This window comes from Marmota marmota, unplaced genomic scaffold (assembly GCF_001458135.2).
Source record: "Marmota marmota marmota unplaced genomic scaffold, marMar, whole genome shotgun sequence".
NCBI classification, from domain to species: domain Eukaryota; kingdom Metazoa; phylum Chordata; class Mammalia; order Rodentia; family Sciuridae; genus Marmota; species Marmota marmota.
In genome coordinates, this window is record NW_025999900.1 from 8,617,894 (window position 1) to 8,643,644 (window position 25,751).

The following is a 25,751-nucleotide window of genomic DNA, read 5'->3' on the forward strand; positions in this document are numbered from 1 at the left end:
GAAAGGAAATATGATCTTTTATTAGAACTTTTGTAATGTGCTAATTCTGCAGTGTTCTTGAGCATTTATTTCCTTTTGGGTCAAAAAACTTGGAGATTTGAGTATTTGATTAATGGGTAAAACATGCCATTATTGATTAGCCCAGAAATGGAGTTTTATATGCTAATTAGGCACTCTTCAGAGGTCTAGGGCAAAAGGCAGATTATTTTTTGCCTTCATAGAGTTTATAGTCACTGAATAAGTCTTATTTTTTTAACCAGTACAAGCAGGGGATAGGCGAGTCTTCCTTTGTCCTGCAGACTAACCCTTGATTCTGCTGAGGTGAATCGTCTCTTTGTAAGAATTGAGGTGGTTTGGAAGTGCTAGAGAAAGACAAGCCTGGTGTTTGTTTTGTTTTTGCTGCCCTGTAGTTGAGCACACTGGCTTTCTCAGTTGCCATCTGCCCAGAATCCAGGCTGCCGTCGGAAGGGCTAGGCTGTGCAAGGGGAGCACTCTTCCCCTTTGTGGACGCCATTTTCCTGAGCTCTCGAAATTGCTTCTTTTGTGGCAGCTGTATAGATCATTTTTGTTTTCTCTGTAAAATCAAAAAGGGTTTAAGGGATGGTTGGGAGTACAATATTAATAATAAACGTTCATTTTGGAAAATAATACTTAGTACTGCTAGAGTTTATATGTTTATAATCTCTTTAATATGACCTCTCATGATTCAAACTCTGAGGAAAGATTAGCTTTTCCCTCAGTCTTCCTAATGGTGGTAAGTACTTACTCTAGTAATGGAATATCAAGATTTCATTTCTTCATCTCTAGCAACTTTGAACATAAAATAACAGGGGAGGTGGGTTTATTATGTCAGCAAGAATGGTTTGCATTCTGGAGGTAACAGGGCAGGGAAGAAGAGCTTTAGGGAAATCTGACGAGGTCTTTTGTCTCATTACTATTAAGGGTATAGGGTTCAATAACAAGCCTTTTTGTGACAGATTATTTACTCTGAGAAGAGCTGCTTGAGACCATTAGCTCCAAAGAGAAAGTACCACTGGGGTCATCTTCCAAGGAATACTGTGAGGAAGTTTCTTGAATATTAAGTCTTAAGTTCATTCATATAGTTGTTTTTTGTTGTTGTTGTTGTTTTTTGTACTTGGGATTGAATTCTGGGGCACTTGACCGCTGAGCCACATACCCAGACCTATTTTGTATTTGACAGGGTCTCAATTGTGTCTTGCCTCTCTGGCTTTGAACTCAATCCTGTTGCCTCAGCCTGAAGCTGCTGAGATTACAGGCGTGTACCACCACGCCTGGCTCTCCCATACATTTTTTTGGCAAGGTGGTTATCTTATTGGGCAAAAATCTTGAGTTGTCAAACTTAAGATTGTTTTTCTACAACTCCACAGTAGTTTTGAACCAGTGCTGATAAATGGTTCTGTGGTATGGTCAGGCCCCCCCCCCCCTTTTGGCTGTTTGAAAACAAAGGTTATATCTTAAGCTAATTGCAAAGGGAGAGAATCTGCATTTGCTAGTATATAATATGAATTTTACCAGGGAAAGTTGAGTACTCTCCTCAGGTACCAAACCCCAGGGCAAGAAAAATTTTTGAGAGAAATGAGGCAGGAGAATGAATTGGGTAAGTTATTGGAAAAAAGTATAGTGATGTTTAGGGTAAAATAAATGAGATGTGTTATAAAGCAAGGTTGAGTTTTCTGCTTTAAAGATTTGTAGGCCAGGATTCTAGCTCAATTTTAGAAGTTTGTAATTAGAACCTGGGTAGTCCCTAGCATGGGAGTGGGGTGGCATTTAGGATTAAAATGCACTCCAGGAAGAGATTCTGGGATTTTATTTTTTTGGAGGTAGTACTCTGAACAGGTGCCATGTTATCCAGTAGTGATCAGGTTAAAGTATAAATCGTATTAAGTTTATTGTGATGGTTACTGTTTAACAGGCTTGCACTTACTGTGTAACCAGAGTTGATGGGTTCTGGATATAAGGGCTGCATTGCTTTAATGTGTTTTTCCCACATGAGGGTACCAGTGGTACAAAGGGTTCTGGTCCCAGGACCTTGAAAACTCAATCCAAAAAAAATACTGAAACTTCTTGAATTCTTGAAATAGACCTTTCACCAAATTATATCTTACAACTATCTCTGTCCAAAGCAGTTCTGTCCTATTTTCTCATACTGAGAAATGGTCTCCCTGCTTAGATAAAGCAGCCCATGTTGCACATCCAGTTTGGTTTTTCCAGCTAGAAGGCAGGCAGAGCATGCAGTTAATGGAAGTTACGTTGGCTCCTAAAAGTTGCTGCTAGAAATGTGTTGAAGTCTCTGTTCCTATATAGGAGCAGAGCTTGATGGGGGTTGATACTCACCCTTGGGAGGGTTGAATTTTTTGTAGCACCGGAAGGCAATAATGAAGAGAAGCCCTTCACCAAGCTGGAAAATCATGTAGAGGAGAGGAAAGAAGAAAAGTGGCCCAATGACTTCAGGGGGAAAGGTCACGTTGAGGATGGTGGAACAGAGTTGAATGTTTTGGAATCCTGTCTCCATGCTGATGGTGCGTCTGCACCTATGAAGGAGAAGAAGACAAAACAACTGTATACACTCATAAGGGACATGAGGGCATGACTTCGGTTGTTCTCCCCCATTCCCAGATAACTGGGACCCTTTGCAATCTGATGGAAATCAGATATGTAGGGTGCATATTGATTTAAGAAAAATCAAATTGATGTGTCTGACCCAACCTGTGCGGGATGGTGCCTAGAAGATAATCATTTAAGTTTTTAAGTACACATTGAAGTCTGCTTTTGCAGGATTGCCAAATTTAAGTTTGGAGAAATCGTCTTGCTGGTGAGGGATGAGAGGAAGTTTTGAGTTGGTATCATTCACTGGCTTGTTAGGTCAAATCTATAGGTCAATTACATTTTCAACAGGTCATGGAAGAGTTTGTCTGAAATGCCGAGTTTTGCCTGGTTCCCAAGTTTGTGGCTTAGCATCTTTAAAACAAATACTCTAACTCAGGAAGATATTTTTGCAGTTTTGCTTTCCATTTTACAGGTTAGAGAATGGATGTTTACATATAATGAATACACATTCAAATTTATTGAATTCCAAGTGTTTTAAAATAGTCATAAAATAAAAGCACATTTTTTTTTTAAATGAGGGAGGCTACTGTGATGACATTTTAGTATGTGGCCATTTACTGTGATCTGCATTGAGAAAATTTGTGTCACTGGTCATTGATGGCCTTTTGGTTTGTGTTACATCTATAGTGATTTGTTAGTACAGCTTTTTAAATGGATAATTATTTTTTAATATTTACTTTTTAGTTGTAGTTGGACACAATACCTTTATTTTGTTTATGTGGTGCTGAGAATCAAACCCAGGCCCTTGCATGTGCTAGGTGAGCGCTCTACTGATGAGCCACAACCCCAGATCCTGGGTATTTTTTAAATTCTATTTATAATTTTTTTGTGTGTATGTTGGGGTATGTGCGCTAGTAATGATTACATTCCTTCATAAGCATTTGTTCCCAGGGCTAAAATGAGGGAAAGTCACTGTAATATGTTGAATTGGGTGTCCTTGTTCCCAGTTACCCCAGGCCGTTACTGTCTAGGGAATTCAGTAAGAGGTGGAATCTAGACTCTGGAGAGAGGGGCACTCAGCCATTAGGTGTTGCTGTTTGGATGATAGATGCATTTGGTGTCTGGGTTTAACTTAGGCCTCTCTAACCCATTCAGTAATTCTCCTGTTTGATACTTGTTTCTCAGTCCAGGGCTCTTTGTTCCTTTGGTGCCTTTGAACATACAGCTAGGAAAATTCTTTGCCCAGATCCTTTCTTTGTACCAGGGATTGAACCCAGGGGCTCTAATACCTACCTTGCTTTGAGACAGAAGAGAGCAGAGAGAATGTAGCCTAGCAGGAAGCCAATAAAAGGCATCAGGGAGGAGACTGTCAGCAGGTGTGGTGTCATGGCATACATGATGCTGTTCCCTGTGTTGATGATGGAGAGGGCTGTGACCGCCACGCTGAATAAGAGAGTGATTATCATCCCTCCCTGGACAGAGGACAAGAAAAAAAGTCATTGTGGGAGATAAGGATGGGGATTAGGAATGAAAAAGCATTTTTTACTAGAATATTGATATTTGAAGTGGAAAGGGAATATGAAAGATCTGTTTATTTTGGGGCTGGGGATGTGGCTCAAGCAGTAGCGCGCTCGCCTGGCATGCGTGCGGCCGGGGTTCGATCCTCAGCACCACGTACAAACAAAGATGTTGTGTCCGCCGAAAAACTAAAAAATAAATAAATAAATTTCTCTCTCTCTCTCTCTCTCTCTCTCTCTCCTCTCTCTTTAAAAAAAAAAAATTTATTAAAAAAAAGATCTGTTTATTTTTAGACTTAACAATAGTTTGGATACTTGGAAAACAGAAACTTGACTAATAACTCTAAAACTCAGCTACAAATCTTTTTTTGACCCAGCTCTGGATGGCAGGTTTTCAATGAATGGCTGTAGTTTTAAGTACTTTTCAGGTCTCCTATAAAGTGGGTGGAGGGCCCACAGCTGTTACTTCCAAGATTCCTCTGAGGGCAAGTGATATGTGACCATAGTACTGCTATAAATTCTCTGAGGTTTTACTCACTTCACTCTTCATCTATCGTATTCCTGAAATGCTGGGAGTACATACACCACCACCTTTCCCCAGACTCCCTTTGGCTTCTTAAGTCAGTCAAGTTGGCCTTAGTGCCTTCTGAACTCTTACTCAGAGTTCTCCCAATCTTAGCTAAATCCTACTCTTCTTTATGGTCTGGCTAAAGCCCCTCTTCTCCAAGATGCCCCTATGAGCACTCCAGCTCTGAAAAATCATATCTCCTTACATTCTTCCAGTACCTGTTCTTATGCAGTTGTTGAGTTTTTTTTTAATATTTTAATTTTTAGTTGTAGTTTGAAACAATACCCTTATTTTATTTATTTTTATGTGGTGCCGAGGATTGAACCCAGGGTCTCACACGTGCTAGGTGAGTGCTCTACCGCTGAGCCACAACCTTAGCCTGAATTTTTTTTTTAACATTTTTCAGTTGTAGGTGAACACAATATATTTTATTTTTAATGTGGTGTTGATGTTGAGGATCAAACCCAGTGCCTCATGCATGCTAGGCAAGCACTATATCTGAGCCACAACCCTAGCCCCCATTTGTTGAATCTTATTTCTCTTGTGTTACTTTGTACAAATATCAAATTATGAAGACTGTCTTCAGAATATGCAGCATAAACTAGCATCTAGTAGTAAGAGGAGCATAATGTAAATATTATTAAAATAATGGTTATGCCTTATACTTTTTTTTTTTTTTTTTGGGGTCTTCTAACTTCAAAAGTATTCTTGGGTACCTTACGATCCCATGAAATAAGAGTACCAAGCTTTTTTTTTTTCCCCCACCCCTTTTTTGTGTACCAGGGATTGAACCCACGGGTACTTAATGACTGAGCGGCATCCCCACCCTTTTTAATTTTTTGAGATAGTCTTGCTAAGTTACTCAGGCTGGCCTTGAACTTGCAATCTTCTTGCCTCCGCCTCCCAAGCCACTGGGATAACAGGTGTGTGCCACTACACCTGGTTCCACCCCCTTACCCTGCTTTTTATAAGGAAACTCCTTGTTTGCATGAGTCTCTCTCAAGTCCATGCGTGAAAAGCTCGGTCCCTAGGATGGTACAAATGGGAAGTGCTGTGGACATATAGGAAGTAGGGCATTATGGGAGATCCTTAGGTCATTGTGAATATACTCTTGAAGGGGACTGGAAACCTGGTCCATGTTTATGTGTGTTCTCTTTTCCACACCCACATTCTTCCTGTCACAAAATGTAAGCACTTGCTCCAACATTACTCATGCCATGACAAGCCACCCTCACTGGAGGACAGGGGCTACCTGATCTTGGACTTGAGCCGATAGAACTGTGACCCGAAATAAACTGCTTTACTCCATAAGTAGCTTTGTGTGGTGGTGTTTCCTTCCCATGTTGTCCCACATTCTTACCTTCATAATGTAAGGTACATATTTTGGCCGTTTAGATTTGAGGATGATTCCTATGGTGCAAGGGATGAGAACCATGACCAATGATATCATAATGCCATTATAGGGCACCTTATCCTCCAGGCTGCCATCATAGATCCCTTTGGAGTAGATATACAAGAGGAGAGGCATCATTCCCAGGGCAAAGAAGGTGGAGCAGGTGGTCATCACGATGCTGGGTGGAAGAGATGAAAAGAATCTGTTAACAGGCTTGTAGAATGTTGGCTATGTGCTCGGCACTATGCTAAGTGCTTTACAGTTCATTTCCTTAAGCAGTAAGCATACTATCTCTTTTTGGCTTTTAGGGAACCTGATGACTAGGAAAAAAATTGTGACTTGCCTCAACTCAAATAGTGACAGAATTTGAATCCAGACCCATGCAACTACATAGTCCTATGTGCTTCACTGAGAAAGGGGTCATACCAATCCTATCTATAATAGGAATTCTTGCTTTGAGCATCCACCATATGCACAACCCATTTTGAATATAGCTGATTTCCATCACCCTGACTAGCATATAGGATCATGGAGTAGCAATCTGGTACAGTTGCTATAGGCTTAGAGCTAGGGAATAGCTGGATAAGAGTAGCTTTGTCCAACAGAAAATATGGATCAACAAGTGCACTTTACCTGTTGGGGAAAGTGAGACAGTGGTCTTTGGGAATAGGTGGCATGGGAGTAGAGGCAAAAAAAAAAAAAAAAAAAAAAATATATATATATAATATATATTATATTACATAATATATATATATGATAAAGCACTTAGCGCATATATATATATATATATATATATATATATATATGATTAGAAGGCTATAAGAAATAGAANTATATATATTTATATTTTACATATATATATATATGTAAAGCACTTAGCGCATATATATATATATATATATATATATATATATATGATTAGAAGGCTATAAGAAATAGAAGCAAATCAGAAACAATAATTTGAAGGTCTATACTAGTGGAGCAAGAGAAGAGGCCCCCATCACTCAGATTAAAAAGAATTTCATAGATGCAGAGCTAACAACAAAATTCAGTGTTTTAAAAAAATTTATTATACTAGCAACAAGGGAAATTCCCAATTCTATAGTAAACATTAAACTTGATGGTGAAATAAGGACTTAATATCACAAAAAGGAAAAAAGCAACAGTATTATCACTTTTTAAATTATACTATATATAGACCCTCTCTGGCACAGCAAAACAAATAGAATAAATAGGGATGGGGAAAGAAGAAACAAAACTTTTATTAATATTTTGTCAATAACAGGATTATTCATAGAGAAAAATTTCCATTGTAACTAACAAGAGAATCCACAGGTTCTAAATACATTCATAATATTAAAAAATGGGACCCAAGATACTAATAACAAATAGGTAATTTTTAAAAAATGCCATTAATCAAATGGAGTTCACATTACCTGTACTCTCCTATCACCAAGCTAATCTCATCAAAATTCTAAAATGTGCTGGCTTTTTCCCCATGTGATAGGACAGACCGCACTCCCATCCTAGGAAGGAATTGTTCAGCTGGTTACCCCTCTCAAAAGGAGTATCACTGTAATGTCCCAGCTACTTTTTAAAGATAAAACTGATATCCTACATGAGCAACAAAAGAGCCAGCCTACTTGAATGTTTATGTGCTATAATCAACATTAGCCTGACCAATAGTGGTCACTGAACAATCCACTAAAAATGGTAATAATTGTCAAGTACTGCTAAAATATTAACTATTGCTTTTCTAAGAAGAAAAGTCTCCCTTTTCTTTATTCTTTGGTATCTACAAACAGCATCAAGGCTAATGGTTTTCACTTAGTCCTCTTTACATTGCTGCCCTTATTCATCTTCTCTATTTCTTTATAGTCTAGAGCTAAGATTCATTTTATTACTGCCCTTCCCCTATAAGATGTCTATTTCTGAGAAGTCTAGCTGTCACTCATTCTGCTGTGGCCTCACATGGCCAGGTCATGGCCCCAGGTATTCTGCTGAAGAGGTCCCAGCTAAAGTCCAAAGGCTTACAATGGCCAGCAAGGCCCTACCTGGTGTGCACCCCACACCCCACTTACTTCCCAATGGCACCTTCTATTTACTCCTCCTGCTCCAGGCTCCCTGGCCTCTTTGGGCTTCTCAAACAAGACCTTCAACCTCTTGTTTAAGACCATTAAACCTTTATTTTCCTTTGTCTGAAAATTTTCACCCCCTACAACCTAAGGCCAACTCTCTTACTCCTGGAAAGGCTTTGCCCAGACACTCTCAATGAAGCTCCCCCACCCCTAACCAAGCTTTTTAAAATTTCCACCACCCACACCCACACTTCTGATCCCTTTTACCTAACTCTATTTGTTCTTTCCCCATAGCACTCTTTGACTTCTATTTTACTTGTTTACTATGCTTATTGTTTATTTTCTGTAAGCTTATTGTTATTTTTTTGTATTATGTAAGCTCACAAGGGCTGGGCCTTGGTCTGTTGTTTATAGATGTATCCCTTAGAACAATTCCTGCCTCAGGGAATATTTGTTGTTTAATGACTATGAAAGTCAGGGCTTGGTTAGTTTTATGTTGATCCAAGTGACAGACTGAAGACCTCAGAAAGCCTTTAGGGCGAGGCAGGCGTGTGGGAGTAGATGGGCCACAGGTCCTGGACACTGGGGGAATATTAACCTGGGAGATGACTGAGGTGGGCATTGCTCCAGCCGAGTCCCTGAAAATCCTACTGGTTGCTTTTTGTCTGAGATGGGCTTCATTATAGTATACTCTCTCAGTCTCCCCATTTTTCAACTACACTTTTCAACTGTTCACCCATTCTTTTCTCTCTCTTGCCTCAGCTTCTTCCCTGTTCTGGAACTCATTTCAAATTAGATCTACCAAATGTTAAAGCTGAAAGAAACCAAAGAAGACATTACTTACATGTTTAGTGTGGAACTAAAACTTGCTTTGGGGGACTTTTTCATCCCTGACCTTCTCACTGAACAAATACTATTACTAATAAAATTCCTCCAAGTACAAAAAAAAATGCCATTAATTATAGTCACAAAAATGAAATACTTAGATCTAAAAGAGATGCAAGATCTATTTTTTTTTAATTTTAATATTTATTTTTTAGTTTTCAGTGGACACAACATCTTTTTTTTTTTTTTAAAGATAGAGTGAGAGAGGGAGGGAGGGAGAGAGAGAGAGAGAGAGAATTTTTAATATTTATTTTTTAGTTTTCGGCGGACACAACATCCCCATTTGTATGTGGTGCTGAGGATCGAACCCAGGCCGCACGCATGCCAGGTGAGCGCGCTACTGCTTGAGCCACATCCCCAGCCCCAAGATCTATTTTTTTGAGATATAAGATCTTTATAGAAGAAATAAAACTTCATAGATATGAAAAAGACCTAAGGCAAAGAAAAGCTACACCATATTTGTCGTTGGGGAAGATTCAATATAAGGGGCTGAGGCTGTAACTCAGTGGTAAAGTGCTTGCCTCCTATGTGTGAGGCACTGAGTTCAATTCTCAGCACCACATAAAAATAAATAAAGATACTGTGTGTTCATCTATAACTAAAAAAAAATTTTAAAAAAGATTCAATATAAAAATGGATTCTAAATTTCTGTGTAAAGATAATGCAAATCAAAATTCACCCAATTTTATTTTTGAGGGGTTGGTACTGAGGATTGAACTCAGCCACTCTACCACTGAGCTATATTCCCAGTCCTTTTTCTAGGTTTACTTTTTAATTTGAGGCAGACAGGATATAAGTTATTGGGTTTGGCCTTAAACTTTCAATCCTACTGCCTCAGCCTCGCTAGTTGCTGGGATTACAGGATTGAGCCACCATGCCCAACTCAAGAAATTTTTTAGTAAACTTGAAAGCTGATTATAAAATTCAGGTGAAAACATAAAAGGCAGCTGGGTGCAGTGGTACACACCTAATCCCAGCAATTTAGGAGGCTGAGGCTCACAAGTTCAAGGCCACGAGGCCCTGTCTCAAAAAATAAAAAGGGTTAGGGATATGGCTCAGTGGTAAAATGTCCCTGGATTCAATCCCCAGTAAGGGGTTGGGGGGGTAAAAAGCTCAGAGTAGCAAGCATTTTTAAGAATAATGTATGGAGGTGCTGGGGTCGTAGCTCCGTGGTAGAATACTAGGCAAGCACTTGGGAGGGACTGGGTTTGATCTTCAGCACCACATAAAAATACAGTAAAAATGTATTGTGTCCATCTACATCTAAAAATTTTTTTAAAAAAGAATAGGCGGACAACATTTGAGATATCAAGACAATTTGATTGTAATTAGGAAAATGTGGTAGTGAGGCAAGGCTAGCCATATTAACCAATAAGAGATTCCAAATACAAACTTATGATATGTAATAAGAGAGGTGGCATTATATCATTACTGGGAAAAAATTCAGTGGTGCTGGGAATTTATTCATGTGAAAAGATAGATCACATCACACATAAAAATAAATTCTAGGTTGATTGAAGATCTCCACATGAAAAGCAAAAATTGAAAACTTTTCAAAGAAATTTAGAGAAACTTTGTCACTTTGCAGATAGCATAGGCAGTTCCTTAAACTCAGAAATTTAAATGATCAAGAAAAAATAAAAATGGCAAATTTGACTAAGTTAGAGTAAGCAATCTTTTTAAGACATCAAGCCTCAAACAGTGAATAGACTTTCACCATATATAAATGACTTTGATAGTTTAAAAATACACTAAAACAATCCTATAGATAAACAAGCAAAGCCCATAACATTTCCAGAAGAGGTACACAAACGGCCAGTAAATACATGGAAAGCTGCCAGGTCTCCCATGAAATCAAATTTAAAATCACTGTGATCGATTTCATACTCCTCAGTTGGCAATACTTAAAACGTCTGATAATTCCAAACATAAAGATAGGAACAAACAGGGATCCTAATGAAGTACAAAGTGAAGCAATTACATTTGCTGTAGAATTGTGAGTCCTCAGCCCAGCAGCAGTCTAGGTTTTATTACATATCCTCTCACCTGGGAGCAAGGGACCATCCACAAGACTGTCCACCAAAGCAGTGGACGAAATCTGCAGACATGTCTGACTACAGAATGGATCAACTCAAGCAAATTTAAATGCAATAGTTATTTTACATACATGCCTGTTTCTCAAAACAAGTTGTCAAATGATAACAGTTAATATAAAATTTAAAACATGCAAATACAGCAGTATGTTTTATTTATGGATATCTAACATGTGATAAAGATCCCAGGAAATGCAGAACACCAAATCCCAGCAGGTGTTTCCTTTGGAGAACAAGGGAATGAGATGGGGGAGGGACATGTGGGGACTTCAGTGCTGGCTTTTGATTTTTGTAAAAAAACAACTTGCAACTTGTGTGTTTGCTTTGCTGTCCTAGAGTAGAGAAGTCATGCTTACTTTGGCTTGGTGTGTCAGATTTTGAAGTTTGCTCTGGGACATGCTGTACCTTATCTCATGGCATCCTCTTCTCTTATTTCATGGTATGTGGGAGTCATGTTCCCAGACCCTGGGATACTTCATCCATGTGCACAGTGACTGGGGGCTAGTCAGAGACATCCATCTCCTAACCTGCTGATTTCTGTAACTGTTGTGATTCTCAGTTTATCTTGAGGGACACGTTTGGGAGAGAACTTCCAGATTCTAGTTTCCACAATGATAACACTGTGGCCTGGCTGCCTCTTGGAGAAAAGGTACATTTGGTTTATCTTTTTCCTTTCTCCTTCCGCTCTCAGAGCACTGCATAGTCCCTGCTTTGGATATCTGTACACCATGTTTGAGAATCTGGTTTTGAGCACCTGTCTATGGAGAGCTCAGAGGCAGAAGCTGAGGGAGATGTGAGGGGACCCACCAGTCCTATGGTGAAGAGGGAAACTTTCAGGAACCCCAGTGGCTTCCATCTTGTCCTGTTTAGTCTTCTACATTATGTGGGAATCCTTGGCTTGTGCCCAAGCCTGCTGTCCCACCGCCATTTGCTCTAGTTTCCACTGTGGGCCCTGTGGGATGACGGAAGCAGTTGAGCTTGAGGGACAGCAAGGGCAAACAAAAGAGACCTGTTCCTGCTGACATTCTCTTCTCTGTTCTGCACAAACCAATGTCACTTCAACTTGGAGGGCATTTTCTCTTGCCTGTGTGACCTCCAAGAAGAATCTGTATCGAGGAATTCACCTGATGGCCTAAGTCTCTTGTGACAGCAGGCTGCTTCAGACTCACCCCAGCTGGAGGCAGAATAACCAGGAGAGAAACCTGGACTGGTTCTATATGCAACTTTTCACAATTTGGGGGAAACCTATGGCAGTTTTCCAGACTTCGGATTCCTCATGTGTAAACTGACTCTAAGTGGGACACAGTAATGTTGGGCTGAGTGAGTGCTCTCAAATTGGGCTTTGGAGCTACATTTGGTCCTTAGACATATATTGTTTAGTTTCAGACAAATTTGAATAAGTTGCTGATGTTTAAAAATTTGAAGATTCCACATAAAAATGGAGATTCTACCTTCTCTTGAAAAGCAGGAAGCTGTGACAGCAGTAGGTTCAGCTCCCACAGGCTTACATCTGAGCAGAGGGCCTGTGCCTTTGAGGCTGGCAGGCCATGAACCATCTTGTTTATGAACATGCTGGCCTTGAAGATATTTGAGTCAAAGCACAGGCCTTGGAGCCACCCAGACTTTCAATAAATGTTTTGTCCATAGGCCAGATCTAAGACTCAAGTTTCCTCATCTTTATATGTGGTTATTAGAGCAGCCCTACCCAGGCATTGAGCATATCATGTACTTATCCAGTGTCTAGTGCAGATTTTTATTTTATTCTTAATATCATTGTCATTATAATACATGTAACAATATGTCCCGGGTGAACTCAAATTGAAATTTGAAGTCTGGCAGCAAGTAATGGCAGATGGCAATATTCATGCTCCACCAGTGGGGTCTAAGGCATGGTTTAATGAGCATGTGAGGTTTGTTTATGGACAAGGGACTTTATGACAGAAGGTGGCAGTCCCAGAGGAGTGTTATCTCTCCTGGGGTCTAGGGAGAAGTGACAGTCTCAGGTGCCTGGGCAAGGAGGCTGAGCAGGAAAGCAGATGGAGTCATGTTCTTGAGTCACTAGAGGCTTGTCGTGGTGGAGGTCTCAAACCACAGAAGTGCAGGTATTGGTGGAAGGCCTCATTAGCATGGTTGATGAGGCTGGGACATCTGGTCACTTACATTTTTAAAAACTTGTCCATTGTCCTTCACACTGTCACCTCTGCTTTGCTTCTCCCACAGACACATCAATCCCTCTGAGCAGCTTTCCCTGACATCTGATTTTTGCATTCTTTTTAAAGTACTTAAGGTATAATAGTCTGGGTTTCTTGGAACACAGATGCTGCAGCAAGTTTTGTTCATAGGCCAGATCAAAGACCCATCAGCTTGTTTTGCTGCAGGAAGGTTTGCATTAGGCAGAGGGAAGAAATTTTCTCATAGTGAGGTTGTTGAACATCAAAATATATTCCCAAGGGATCCTGTACAAGCTGAATTCCTAGTGTCTCTCTCCCTATCCACTACCTCAGGGAAGGTTGAATCTTGTGGTAGAGAGCCCGGGGCTTCTCAGAGTGCAGGTCTTGGTAAACCCCAACTCTTGCTCTAGGCTTTTTCATTTAAAAATCTGTCCCAAAGAGGGCTGGGGGTGTAGATCAGTGGTAGAGCACTTGCCTAGCATACCCAAAGCCCCAGCACTGCTAAAATTAAATAAATAATAATTTAAAAATCTGTCCCATAGACCGAGGGGACATAGTTCAGTTGGTAGGGTACTTGCCTACCACGTGAACAGCCCTGGGTTTGATTTCCAGCACAGCAGCAACAATAAAAATTCAAAAATCCAACTGTCGCAGTGTCACTTTGCACTACCTGGAGGGAATTTTTTTACTTGGTTAGTTTTTTTTTGTTTTTTGGTAGTGAGGACTGAACCCAGGGCTTTGCATACACTCGGCAAGAACTCTACCACTGAGCTATACCCCAGTCCAACTTGGTTAGTTTTCTTAGTAAAGTTCAGCTGAGGGGAGGGTGCTCACAGACACAAGCAGGTGGACTTTGTCTGGCATTGGATAATGTCTCCACTGAAGACTGAATCAGAGGAAATTGGCTTGAGACTCAGACTTAGATAAAAGAGAGAGAGCTTCTGCTGATGAGCTTTGTTGACCCAGCACAGTTTTGTGGTCTGAGATGGCCTCCTCTGGAAGGTGCATAAGGCTAGAGTCTCACCTGTTTGGAAGGACAGGTACTCCCAGCCCCCTTGTGCCTTCTAAGAGAGGGCTCCTGCTGACTTCTGTTCAGTCTGCTTTGGGCCACAAATGCTGCTTGTCTTCCCCTACCAGTGAGGCTGAGGTGGGGCCTGCCATAACCTGGGCAGGCTTGGGGAAGTCACATTCTACCATACCTGGTTGTGCCTTTGCCTGGAAGTGTCAATGCATCTGATAGGGAGATGAGGGATTCCATTCTTTCCTTCCTTCCTTCCTTCCTTCCTCCCTCCCCTCTTCCTTCCCTCCCTCCCTCCCTCCCTCCCTCCCTCCTTTCTTTCTTTCTTGTTTTGGTACTGGGGATTGAACCCAGAGGTGCTCTCCCACTGAGCTACATCCCAGCCCTTCTATTTGTTTTTATTTGAGACAGGGTCTGAAGTTGGCCTTGAACTTGATCCTCCTGACTCAGCCTCTGGAGTTCTGACATTACAGGTGTGTCTCCCCATGCTTGGCTTCTGGGTTGATGGATCTTTAAAGAAGATATCTCAGATGCTCAGACACTTGGAAACACCTTTGGAATTCTTGTCTGCTCTACAGGAATTTGAGGTGCTTATTTGGTTCCAAGTCACCTTGAAATCCCTGGCAATATTTGGAACCCATCACACCTCCTTTCAGATCTTCTGTTTCAGAGTCGACAACACCCCCTCACACCCAGTTAGGTTGGTACAGTTCTACAGAGGCTCTTTGGTAGAAATCAGTGCTCCTTTAAGACAATCCTTGTGTCCCACTTGAGATACCTCTGGGAGTGCAGAGGTCTCAGAATAATCCTCGACCAGCTGGCCCCTTTGGCCTGGTGCTTAAACCAAGGTGGTCCCCAGTCCCTTCCCCGAACCCTGCATAAGCTCTTGGCAATAAATACCATGACCCTCCCCCCAACATCCACAGCCCCCACTTCTTCCCTTCCTGGCTTTACCCAGCTCTTCCCCTTGATTGTGACATTCCTACAGTGGCCCCGTTCCATGATGCTCCCACTTTAGCCCTAGTCCTACCTGAGGTTCATGTCCCCCTTCACAGCCAGACTGAAGATGTTGGACAGGTTCCCTCCAGGTGAGCAGCCACAAATCAGGATTGCCAGTGCCTCAATGTTGTTCAACTGGAAGACCTTCCCCAGCACAAAAGCAGTAAGGGGCATAATGCCATACTGGGCCACCATGGCGATGGCCAGCCCCTTAGGCTTCAACAAGTGAGCCTTGATCTTGCTGAACTCCATGGTGCAGCCCAGAGAGAGCATAATGATGAGCAGCATGAACACCAGGATGATGCTCAGTGCCAGGTCCGTGGGGCGCTTGCCGAAGTTAGGTGGCAGGGAGAAGTTGAAGGGAACAGACACGTTGTACACCTCCATCCTTCTGGGAGGCAGCGGAAGACTACCCTTGTTCCACTGATGCCTCCCTTCCTTGTTCAGTCCTTGCTGGATGCCTTCTTTAATCCCCTCTCAGGACAGAGTTTCTGAACAAAATATAGCTCTGGGCAAATAGAAAGATGATGCAACTAGTGGATCAGATTCCTGGTAGTGGCCTTAAAGGGAAGAGAGCCCAGCCTTTTCTGCCTGGCTTTCCCTACTGTCCCGAGTGCTCTGATCTCTGCAGCTTTCTGGGTGCCACTCACACACCTCCCTTACCACTTGGCCGCTGCTGGATCGAGGGCTTTTTTCCTCTCCTTTGCCCTCCACTGAGCATGGCTTGCTACTATCCTGTCCCTGGGGACCAGTCCCGGACCAGCGCCCACCCAAGCCTAGCCCTTTGCCTTCCCTGTGCTCCTGGTTCCAGCTTAATCGGTTGAGGAAGGTACCCTCCCCATGCCCAGCAGGTTGCCATTTGTTGTGTTGCCTTTGGTTCCTGGATGGAGATGGTATAGCCTAAGGGGCTGTAGGACAGGGTAGGGGCAGGTGGTATTACTGGCCTCCAGGACAGGATGTAACCATGACCCTCCTCTTGGCAGACAAGAATATTGTGTCCTTCTTGCCTGTGTCTTATCCCCAAACCTGGACTTGTGGGTCCCAAGGGGCACGTTGGCATCCCCTGCGAAGCAATGCTTACTTCTGGAGGAAAGAACTTGCTTCGGATGGTGCTGGCTCTTGGAAGCTTGGAGGCTCTTTCCCCAAAGGGAAAGCTCCCTGGCTTCAGAGACTAGTCTGTGTCTGAGGAGCCCCATTGCTTGGGAAACTTGCTGAGAAAAAAGCAAGAGTACACAGCCTTTTCTTTCTGATTTCCTGAGGCTTTGCTTTTGCACTGGGTCTGTGTGTCTCAGCACACAGCGGCAGAGAGAGGCAGGCACCAATGTCCTGAGCCTCACATCTTCCTTCCGTCCTTGCTGAAGGGGTGGGACAGGTTTCATAGCAACTGCATCACGTCCACGAGGAGGCTGCTTGAAGTTGTGCAGTGCCACAGTCTGGCTGGGCACAATCAGGAGCCACTTGTCAAAAGAAACTAACTTTATTTTTAGAACCACACACGCCAAACAAAACAGCCTCTCAGGAAAAACCCTCAGAGCCTCAACTGCCACCACCGGCTTTCCACAAGCCTCTCTCTCCCACACAAGCTTCTCTCCACCTCCCACAATCCTCCTGCTCTTGAGGCTGATTGGCTGGGTCACGTGGGCGGAGCCAAAAAAAGTCCCCCAATGAGCAGAGATGTTGCTGGGGCCGAGGAGCCAATCAGCTAGATGTTGCTGGGGCCGAGGAGCCAATCAGCTAGATGTTGCTGGGGCCGAGGAGCCAATCAGCTAGATGTTGCTGGGGCCGCTGTGAGCCAATCATCAGCCGGCAGCTGGAAGTTTGCTGGCAGCTGGAAGTTTGCTGGGGCCCCTTCGGCTGTGGCTCTCAACAGTGCAGTGCTCAGAATGTATACTGAGACCAAGGGTGTCATGCGCTTGAAGCCCCTTTCCCTCTTAGAGACGCTCATATTAATGATTTCCTGGTGCTAGAGTTGAACTGATCTCAAGGGGAAGGAAGGCAGAGGGATGTGTGGTGCCTGGAAGGCAGGTGGGGGGAACCCAAAGTAGGCTGCTTTCTTCTCCTGAAGAGGAGAACTGCCTGTCCCCTCAGAGCTGCCTGGGGAGAATATCAGTTGAGTGCTGGAACTGTGGGAGGATAAAAACCTTGTAATCCATTATAAAAACCCTTGGGGACCTCATGGTCCATATGAAGCCACCTGGGGACAGAGGATACACAGGCAAAGCAGACATTCATGAGGGTGGGGCCACATGGGGCTGCCATATGCAGTTGTACAGGCTTTGACAGCCCAGTGCAGGGCTTAGCATTTACACAGACATCCTGTTCAACCTACATGGGGCCCTGAGGCCGAAGAAAGACAATTTTCACATATCTGCCTGATGCCCAAGGGGACAAGGAATGATCCATCAACCTTGGGATATGTCTACTGATCATATTGTTCATATAAATAGAGCAGGGATCCCATAATATATCCATAAACTGGATTCTAAGCTATCTAGTATCCACCAACAGTTCCTCTTCGCCTTTTCTCAGAATCACAAAATTTTCCTATGTCTTGCTATGACCTTTGCCCTTTGGGAAACACCATCTTTCCCTGGTTACCCCTCTTTCTACTCCTCTCCTACCAATTCTGTTCCTAGCAATGTGCCTTTGTAGAGAACGGAAAAATCTCTTCTAAAGAGCTGATGACATCCATTCTTTTCTGTACCTACTCTGATTTCATAAAAATTTAGGGGATAAGGGGATCTCTTGTGTATTATTAATACATACACAGACTCTGTGACTTCATTTCTTATTTAGTCCTCAGAAAAATGTTGTGAAACAGTTACTACGACTAGTCTTATTTTACAGATGAGGAGGAAGGAAAAGGCTCAGAGATATTACATTTTAAAAATTGTTTTAATTTTTAATTTTTGGTATGAGGGATTGAACTCAGGGGCACTTAACCACTGGGCTACAACCCCAGCCTTTTTTAAAAATTTTTTTTTCTTTTTTGCAGTTGTAGATAGATACAATACCTTTACTTTATTTATTTATCTTTATGTGGTGCTGAGGATCAAACCCAGGGCCTTACACAGACTAGGCAAGCGCTCTACCACTGAGCCACAACCTTAGCTCCTCCAGCCCTATTTTGTATTTTATTTAGAGATAGGTTCTCACTGTGTTGTTGAGTGCCTTGCTAAGTTGCTGAGGGTGGATTTGAACCCACAATCCTCCTGCCTCAGCCTCCTGAGCTGCTGCAATTACAGGTATGTGCCACCACACCCTGCACAGAGACATTATTTAATTGCCCCAATTCATACAACTTGGTGGTAGACCTGGTATTCATACCCTGGCTCCATGTCCCACTTCCACCTCATCTTATCTTCCTAGTTACCTAGGTTTTTTTTTTTGTTTTTTTTTTTTGATACCAGGGGTGGAACCCAGGGACACTTAACCACTGAGACACATCCCCGGTTCTCATTCTCTCTCTCTCTCTTTTAATATTTATTTTTTAGTTGTAGTTGGGCACATTATTTATTTATTTTTATGTTGTATTGAAGATTAAACCCAGGGCCTCGCACATGCTAGGCAAGTGCTCTATCACTGAGCCACACCCCAGTCCCCCAGTTCTTTTTTTATTTTTATCATGAGACAGGGTCTCGCTAAGTTGCTCAGTGCCTTGCTAAGTTGCTAAGGCTGGATTTGAACATGTGATCCTCCTGCCTTATCCTCCCAAGTCACTAAGATTACAAATGTATGCCCCCTATGCCAGGCAGTTACCTTGCTTTTTGAGATCTGAGAATTTGAATGGAAAAGTCTCTCTGATTACATATTTGTTCCATTTAAGCCTCAACTGCTTCTTTCAAGCAACATGTCACCAAACAATTTCATGGGGTAGTAGTAGCCGAGTGAATGTACTATAGTGGCTTGAGCTTCAGCTTTGGCCAAATGGAAACACTTCCCCATATCTTTCAGCCACCATGATGTTGATGCCCAAGAAGAACTGAGCCACCATTTCTGAACCCCTTTTTAAGGAGTGGTTGATGGTAGCCAAAAAGGATGCCCATGTTCTGATGCACCTGGAGCTATCAGACAGGAATGTTCCTAGCCTTCATTCATGAAGACCACACAGTCTATCTGGTCTCAAGGCTACTTAAGGAACAGTTTGCTGGAGACCTTTCTACTGGTACTTTACCAGAGAGGTATTGTGTATGTCCATGATGATCTCCACTGCCCCTGAGATCCTGCCTGTATCCTGGCAGGGCTTAGCCAAATGTCTGGAGGGTGAGTGACCTGTAAGAACCCATAAGAGGGGAATTCAGCAGAGATTCCCACAGAGTGCCATGTCCTTTGGTGCAGACAAGAAACCTGAAGCTTCAGCTGGCGTGGTAGTGCACACCTGTAATCCCAGTGGCTCTGGAGGTTGAGACTGGAGGATCGTGAGTTCAAATCCAGCCACGGCAAAAATGGAGGTACTAAGCAATTTAGTGAGACCCTGTCTCTAAATTAAATAAAATACCAGATAGGTCTGGGATGTGACTCAGTACATGAGTGCCCCTGAATTCAATCCCTGGTACCCCTCCAAAAAAAAAAGAAAGCTGAAGCTGGGCCTAGGGTAGCAGCTGAGTTCCTGTTCAGAGGTGGATTTGGTTGTAGACATGGTCATCCACTTCAGTAAAGTTGGAGGAGATTATTTTGTGCTGAATAAACTTAAAGCCAGGGACACTGAAAAAAATCTTTAATTGGCCATTTCCCATGACCCCCAAATTCTACTTGTAGAAAATCATCCTGCAGAAGTATCTGAGTGCTTCAGAAGGATTTATGCAGAGGGATCTCACTCTGGCATTGCTTGCAATAGAGAAATACTGGGAACAACCTAAATGTCTATCACAAGGTGATTGGTGATGGCCCATTTACAAACATTCTAAAACATGTGGCAGTGACTTTGTGGTACTGAAGTAATTGTAGAGCTGGGCATGGTGGAGCATGGTGCTGCTTGCTTGTAATCCTAGTAACTTGGAAGGCTGCATCAGGGGGATGGAGGGTTCAAAGCCAACCTCAGCAACTTAGTGAGGTCCTAAGCAACTCAGGAAGACCCTGTGTCTAAATAAAATATATTTTTAAAAAAAGCTAGGGATGTGGCTTTGTGGTTAAACACCCCTGGGTTCAATCTCTAGTACCTAAATAAATAAACATAGTAGCTGTGGGAATTAGCATTTCCTTCTTCTTTTCCTGGAAATGATTCAAAAGCAACAAGAAAAATGTGGGGGCCAGGCAAGATTGTTTTTGTGTGTGAAATGAGAGGAAAATATAATTTTCAGACTCTGGGATATATGAAAAGCTGCCAAAGTGCCTGTCACCAGGCAGAGATTGCAAAAGAGAAAGGGGCAGGGTGAGGAGGGGTGGAACAGAATGAGAGGTCTCCCAGGGGCAGATGTTGGAAATTTCCAGGAATATATACACCTCCACAAGGTGGAGGATGTCACCTCCAGTGCAAAAGTGATCTCCCTCTTTTGTAACCACAGTTATGGGAGCTGGCCTGAGCAAGGCTGATGGCAGAGCCCAGTTAGGGTCATGCCACCAACAGAAATGGGCATTTCCATTATTCATTGCAGTGTAGCAAACCATTGCCAAATTTGGTGACTTGAAACATCAATTTATTGCTATCTTTCACAGTTCTGGGATGTGACAGGCTTCAGCTGGTGGCCTTTGGAGTTTCTTATGTGGTTACTGTTAGATGGTGGCTGAGGATGAGTCATCTGAAGCTGCTTCACTTACAGTCTGGTGGCTGGGTTGTCAGGCATCCCTCTGTGTCCTCTCCACATGGTCAGCTTGGGTTTCCTCAGTGGTTTCAGGGTAGTCAGACTTCTTATATGGTAGCTGATGTCCCCCAGAGCAATTGTTTCAAGTGGCCTGGGCTGAAACTGCAAGGTATCTTATGACCTAGTGTGGAAGCTCCACGTTGTCATATTTTCAGCACATTCTGTTTGCCAACCAAGTTAGTAAGGGCATCCCAGATTTGAAGGACAGGAGGAATAGACTCCACCTCTGAATGGGAAGAGTAGGCAAGAATTTGTGCTATCATTAGTTCCTCATGTGGGTCTCCACAAAGTATCCCAGGTGAGCAGTGTTGTGTAAAGCAGTCTGTCTGTGGTGGATGGTGATCGGGGAAACACTGCTTCCCCGGGAAGGCTATCTGGCAAAGCTGCTTGCAAATTACTTGCCCATCCAATGATGAGTGATGCATAACATCAAATTGAATCCATTCAAAGGGAGAAAGAAGAAAAGGGTGGCAAAGACTTCCAACAACTGAACTCACTAAAAAATCTTATTATGTGACTATGTGACAACTATGTGACAACTCTCCAAGCATTATGCAATTGAACTTTAAAAAGTGAATGCAGGGAGCTAGGAATGGTGGTGCACACCTGTAATCCCAGCAACCCAGGAGGCTGAGGCAGGAGATCTCGAGCTCAAAGCCAGCCTCAGGGACTGGGGCTGTGGCTCAGCGGTAGACTGCTTGCCTAGCACGTGCCAGGCTCTGGGTTTGATCCTCAGCTCCACATAAAAATAAATAAATAAATAAATAAAGATATTGTGTCCAACTACAACTAAAAAAAAAAAAAAGCTAGCTTCAGCAAAAGCAAGGTGCTAAGCAACTCAGTGAGACCCTGTCTCTAAGTAAAAAAAAAAAAAAAAAAAGTAGGTCGGGGGATGTGGCTCAGTAGTCAAGTGCAACTGAGTTCAATCCCTGGTACCAACCCCAAATAAATAAAAAGTGAATTCAGGGGCTGGGGTTGTAGCTCAGTGGTAGAGCACTTGCCTAACATGTGAGGCACTGGGTTTGATCCTCAGCACCACATAAAAATAAAGAAATAAGATAATAAAGGTGTTGTGTCCATCTACAACTAAAAACATTTTTTAAAATAGTGCTTGTTTCAGGCTGGGGCTGTGGCTCAGTGGTAGTGTGCTTGCCTTGCATGTATGAGGCACTGGGTTCGATCCTCAGCACTATATAAAAATAAATAAAGATATTGTGTGTCCATGTACAACTAAAAAATATTTTTAAAAAGTGCTTGTTTTTATGAAGGAAGATGTAAAATGTAAATCACATTTTGTAACCCCTAATATTATCATTGATTTAAGGTCAGGATCATCAATAGATACTAAAATCCTCTGGTGAAATGTAATTGGTGAATAAGATGTTGATATGGTGACACAGGATTACCACATAGGTTATTATTTAATTAGTAGTTAAAGAGGGAAGGTATATACCTTTACATCAGAGAAACCAGCAGTTACACAGCTTAACTGAGTGATTCAACTTGAAATTACTAACAGCAAGACAGCTGAATTTTACTTGCCTCCTGATGGGATGTACATAATATCATCAGAGTCATAATTCTTAAGCTGAATCTAACCAAGTCTTTAGAAATAGCTGGTCATTTATTGGAAATGTAAATAGTAGGAAAACAAAACAAATGAAATATAAAGAAGCAACCAGATAAATCTAGATGACAAGTCATTTTACAATAGCTGGCATGTACTAAAAAAAAAAAACTAAATGTGGGGCTGGGGCTGAGGCTCAGTGGTAATGCACTTGCCTGACATGTGTGAGGCCCTGCATTCAATTCTCAGCACCATGCATAAATAAATAAAATAAAGATCTATCAACAACTAAAAAATATTTTAAAAACCTCTAAATGTAATAAATGTTGGGGGTCTATTCAAGATTAAAAGAGAATAAAGATACAACCATATGGATATATAATTGAAGATGAATTGAAAAAAAAATATAAAAAACATTTTTGGGGTAATTGGGGAAATCTGAATATGTATTTTATATTAGATGATATTATGGAATTACAATTAAATTAGTGTTGTGTTTACTATGATCTAAATGTTTTTGTTTTCCCTCAAAATTCATTTGTTGAAACCTAATCACCAGTGTAATGGGAGGTGGGATCTTGGATCATGCTGGGCCTCATGGAATTTGAGGCCTTATAACAAAGACCTCATAGAGCTACCTTGTCCCACCCACCATGGAAGATATAACAAGAAGGTGACATCTATGAACCAGAATGTGGCCCTTGTCAGACATCAAATCTGCCAGTGCCTTGGTCTTGGACTTCCCATTATCTGGAACTGTAAGAAGTAAGTTTCTGTTGCTTATAAGCCACCCCTTCTATGGTAACTTGTTATAGCAACTGAAATGGACTAAGATGGTGGTAATACAGGAGAATGTTCTTATTTTAGGCTAAAATTTTCGTGAAGTGTCATGATGTTGGCAACTCATTTTAAAATGGTTTGGAAAAATGCACATGTGCATTGTTTGTGTATATTGAGGCAGCAAAGATATGGCAAAATGGTAATTGCTGAACCTGTGTGAAAGATATGTGGATTCTCTATTGTTCTTCCAATGATTCTGTAGATTTGCATTTTTTTTTAAATGAAAATTTGAGGGCTGGGGATATGGGGTTCAAGTGGTAGCGCGCTCGCCTAGCATGCGTGAGGCACTGGGTTCGGTTCTCAGCACCACATAAAAATAAAATAAAGATATTTGGTCCACCTACAACTAAAAAAATATTAAAAAAAGAAGAAAAGTTGAAGAGAAACAGCAAACGGACTAGCTTTTGGGATGATGGGAGGAGATGAAGCAGGGGCTGCAGAATTGGGAAGAACAAAGTATCAGGGAAATAAAGAGGAAACAGAAGGAGTACAAATAACAATTTTAAAAAACATTTAGTAATGGACTTGGGGGGGAAATGAGAAAGGCAAAGTAGAATGGGAGAAGTTAACGAAGGAGCAGAAGATTCAGCACCTACAAAATTGAAGCCGCCAAGATGGGTGCAGTGGCACAAGCCTGTAATCCCAGCAGCTTGAGAGGCTGAGGCAGGAGGATGGGGAATTCAAAACCCTGCCTCAGCAAAAGCGAGGCACTAAGCAATCAGTGAGACCCTGTCCGTAAATACAATACAAAACAGGGGTGGGGATGTGACTCAGTGGTTGAGTGCTCCTGAGGTCAATCCCCAGTACCCTTCCACACCAAAAAATTGAAGCCTCCAAAGCAGAAAATCAAAATTTGATAGAAACATGAACAGCTGGAATAAAGATATAATTTTCTAGAATAACAAAGACATTATACCATATATCAGGGGAAATTAATTATACCATATATCAGGGGAAATTATCAGGAGGGTCACCTTAGAGATACTTACATTCTAGTAAAGTCATTACACTTCAAAGATAATGATCAAGTCATTTAGAGGGAAGAAAATCAGGCTGGTCTCAGTTTTGTACAGTGACTTTCAATGCTAGAAGATGGTGTGATACTTTAAAAGATCTTCAAGGAAAAAAAGTGTTGCACAAAGAATGTATATCCAGGACAGGCGGGGGATGGGGGCCCCCGATTAGTGGTACAGTGTCCTTGGGTTCAATCCCTGGTACCTCCCAAAATAAAATAAAAAGTAATAGCTAGAAGAAAAAGAAAAACTTGCCAAAAGTTGAGAATTATTTATAGAAACAAAGAAAATGGATTATATAGTGATAGCTTTTTATTTATTTGGTACTGGAGATTGAACCCAGGGGTACCTTACTGCTGAACTACATCCTCAGCTCTTATTTTTTTATTTTGAGACAGGGTCTCAAATTGCTTAGGGCTTGGCTAAATTGCTGAGGCTGGCCTCAAACTTGTGATCCTTCTGCCTCAGCCCTCTGAATCACCGATTATAGATATTTGCCACTGTACCTGGCTAGTGATAGCTTTTTTAAAATTGCAAAAACAGAAAGTATAACAATGTTAATATGACAGAACTAAGGCTGATATATTTGACATATCACTAGATGTTGAAGCAAGATTAATTCACCTCTTAAGAGAAAAAAAAAAGATAATCAGATTGAATCTCTAGGCAGCACCCACCTTTATCCTGTGCTCAGACAAGTGGCTGCTTAAGACAAAGTGTTTTCAGAAAAGTTGAGAAAAAAAAGAAAGAAAGAAAGAAAGAAAGAGGCCGCAGGTCATATTGTTTTTATTGTTGTTGTTTTTGTTGTTCCTTTTTTCTTTTGAGGTGCTGGAGATTGAAGCTTGGGCCTTGCGCATGCAAAGCATGCACTTTACCTCTGACCTCCACCTCCAGCGCTGGTCATAATTTTAATATCACATATGGTGGAGATGAAGAAAAGCACTTTGTAATGGGAATCACAATAAGGATTCTAGTTATGATATCTATATATTAAATTCCAAAGCACAATATTTATGAATCTAAAATTACAGAAAAAACAGGTGAGCAAACAAGGAGTAGAAGAGTTTAATTTGCCTCTCTAATCAAAGATAGATCAGTTGGAAAAAATAAATTGAATACCTAAACATCATATTTAGAGAAGCAGGTTCAGGTCCATAATCTCTTTTTCAAAGCACTGCAATTTTTCAATGTTTGGAAAGATGATATCGTACATATAGACTATGTAACATTTCAATTGGAT

The 25,751-nt window shown here is 41.8% G+C and overlaps 1 protein-coding gene and 2 long non-coding RNA genes across 4 annotated transcripts in view; 1 reads left to right on the forward strand and 2 right to left on the reverse strand.

Moving 5' to 3' along the window:
- On the reverse strand, positions 1-15,807 carry Slc10a1 (solute carrier family 10 member 1). The gene is made up of 5 exons (XM_015490579.1): positions 15,322-15,807; positions 6,014-6,224; positions 3,862-4,040; positions 2,356-2,552; positions 1-574 (listed from the first exon to the last, which is right to left on the reverse strand). The coding sequence occupies exons 1-5, from the start codon at positions 15,675-15,677 to the stop codon at positions 471-473; spliced, it is 1,047 nt and encodes a 348-aa protein (XP_015346065.1). The 5' UTR covers positions 15,678-15,807; the 3' UTR covers positions 1-470.
- On the forward strand, positions 11,552-24,218 carry LOC107146535. The gene is made up of 3 exons (XR_001504051.2): positions 11,552-11,751; positions 23,218-23,423; positions 23,526-24,218. It is a non-coding gene; the product is annotated as an uncharacterized LOC107146535 (long non-coding RNA).
- Positions 20,905-25,751, reverse strand: part of LOC107146527 — a 9,657-nt gene continuing 4,810 nt past the window's right edge. For both annotated transcript variants that reach the window (XR_001504050.2, XR_007345770.1), the window contains exon 3: positions 20,905-21,193. This is a non-coding gene — a long non-coding RNA (uncharacterized LOC107146527). The remainder of the gene's footprint in view (positions 21,194-25,751) is intronic.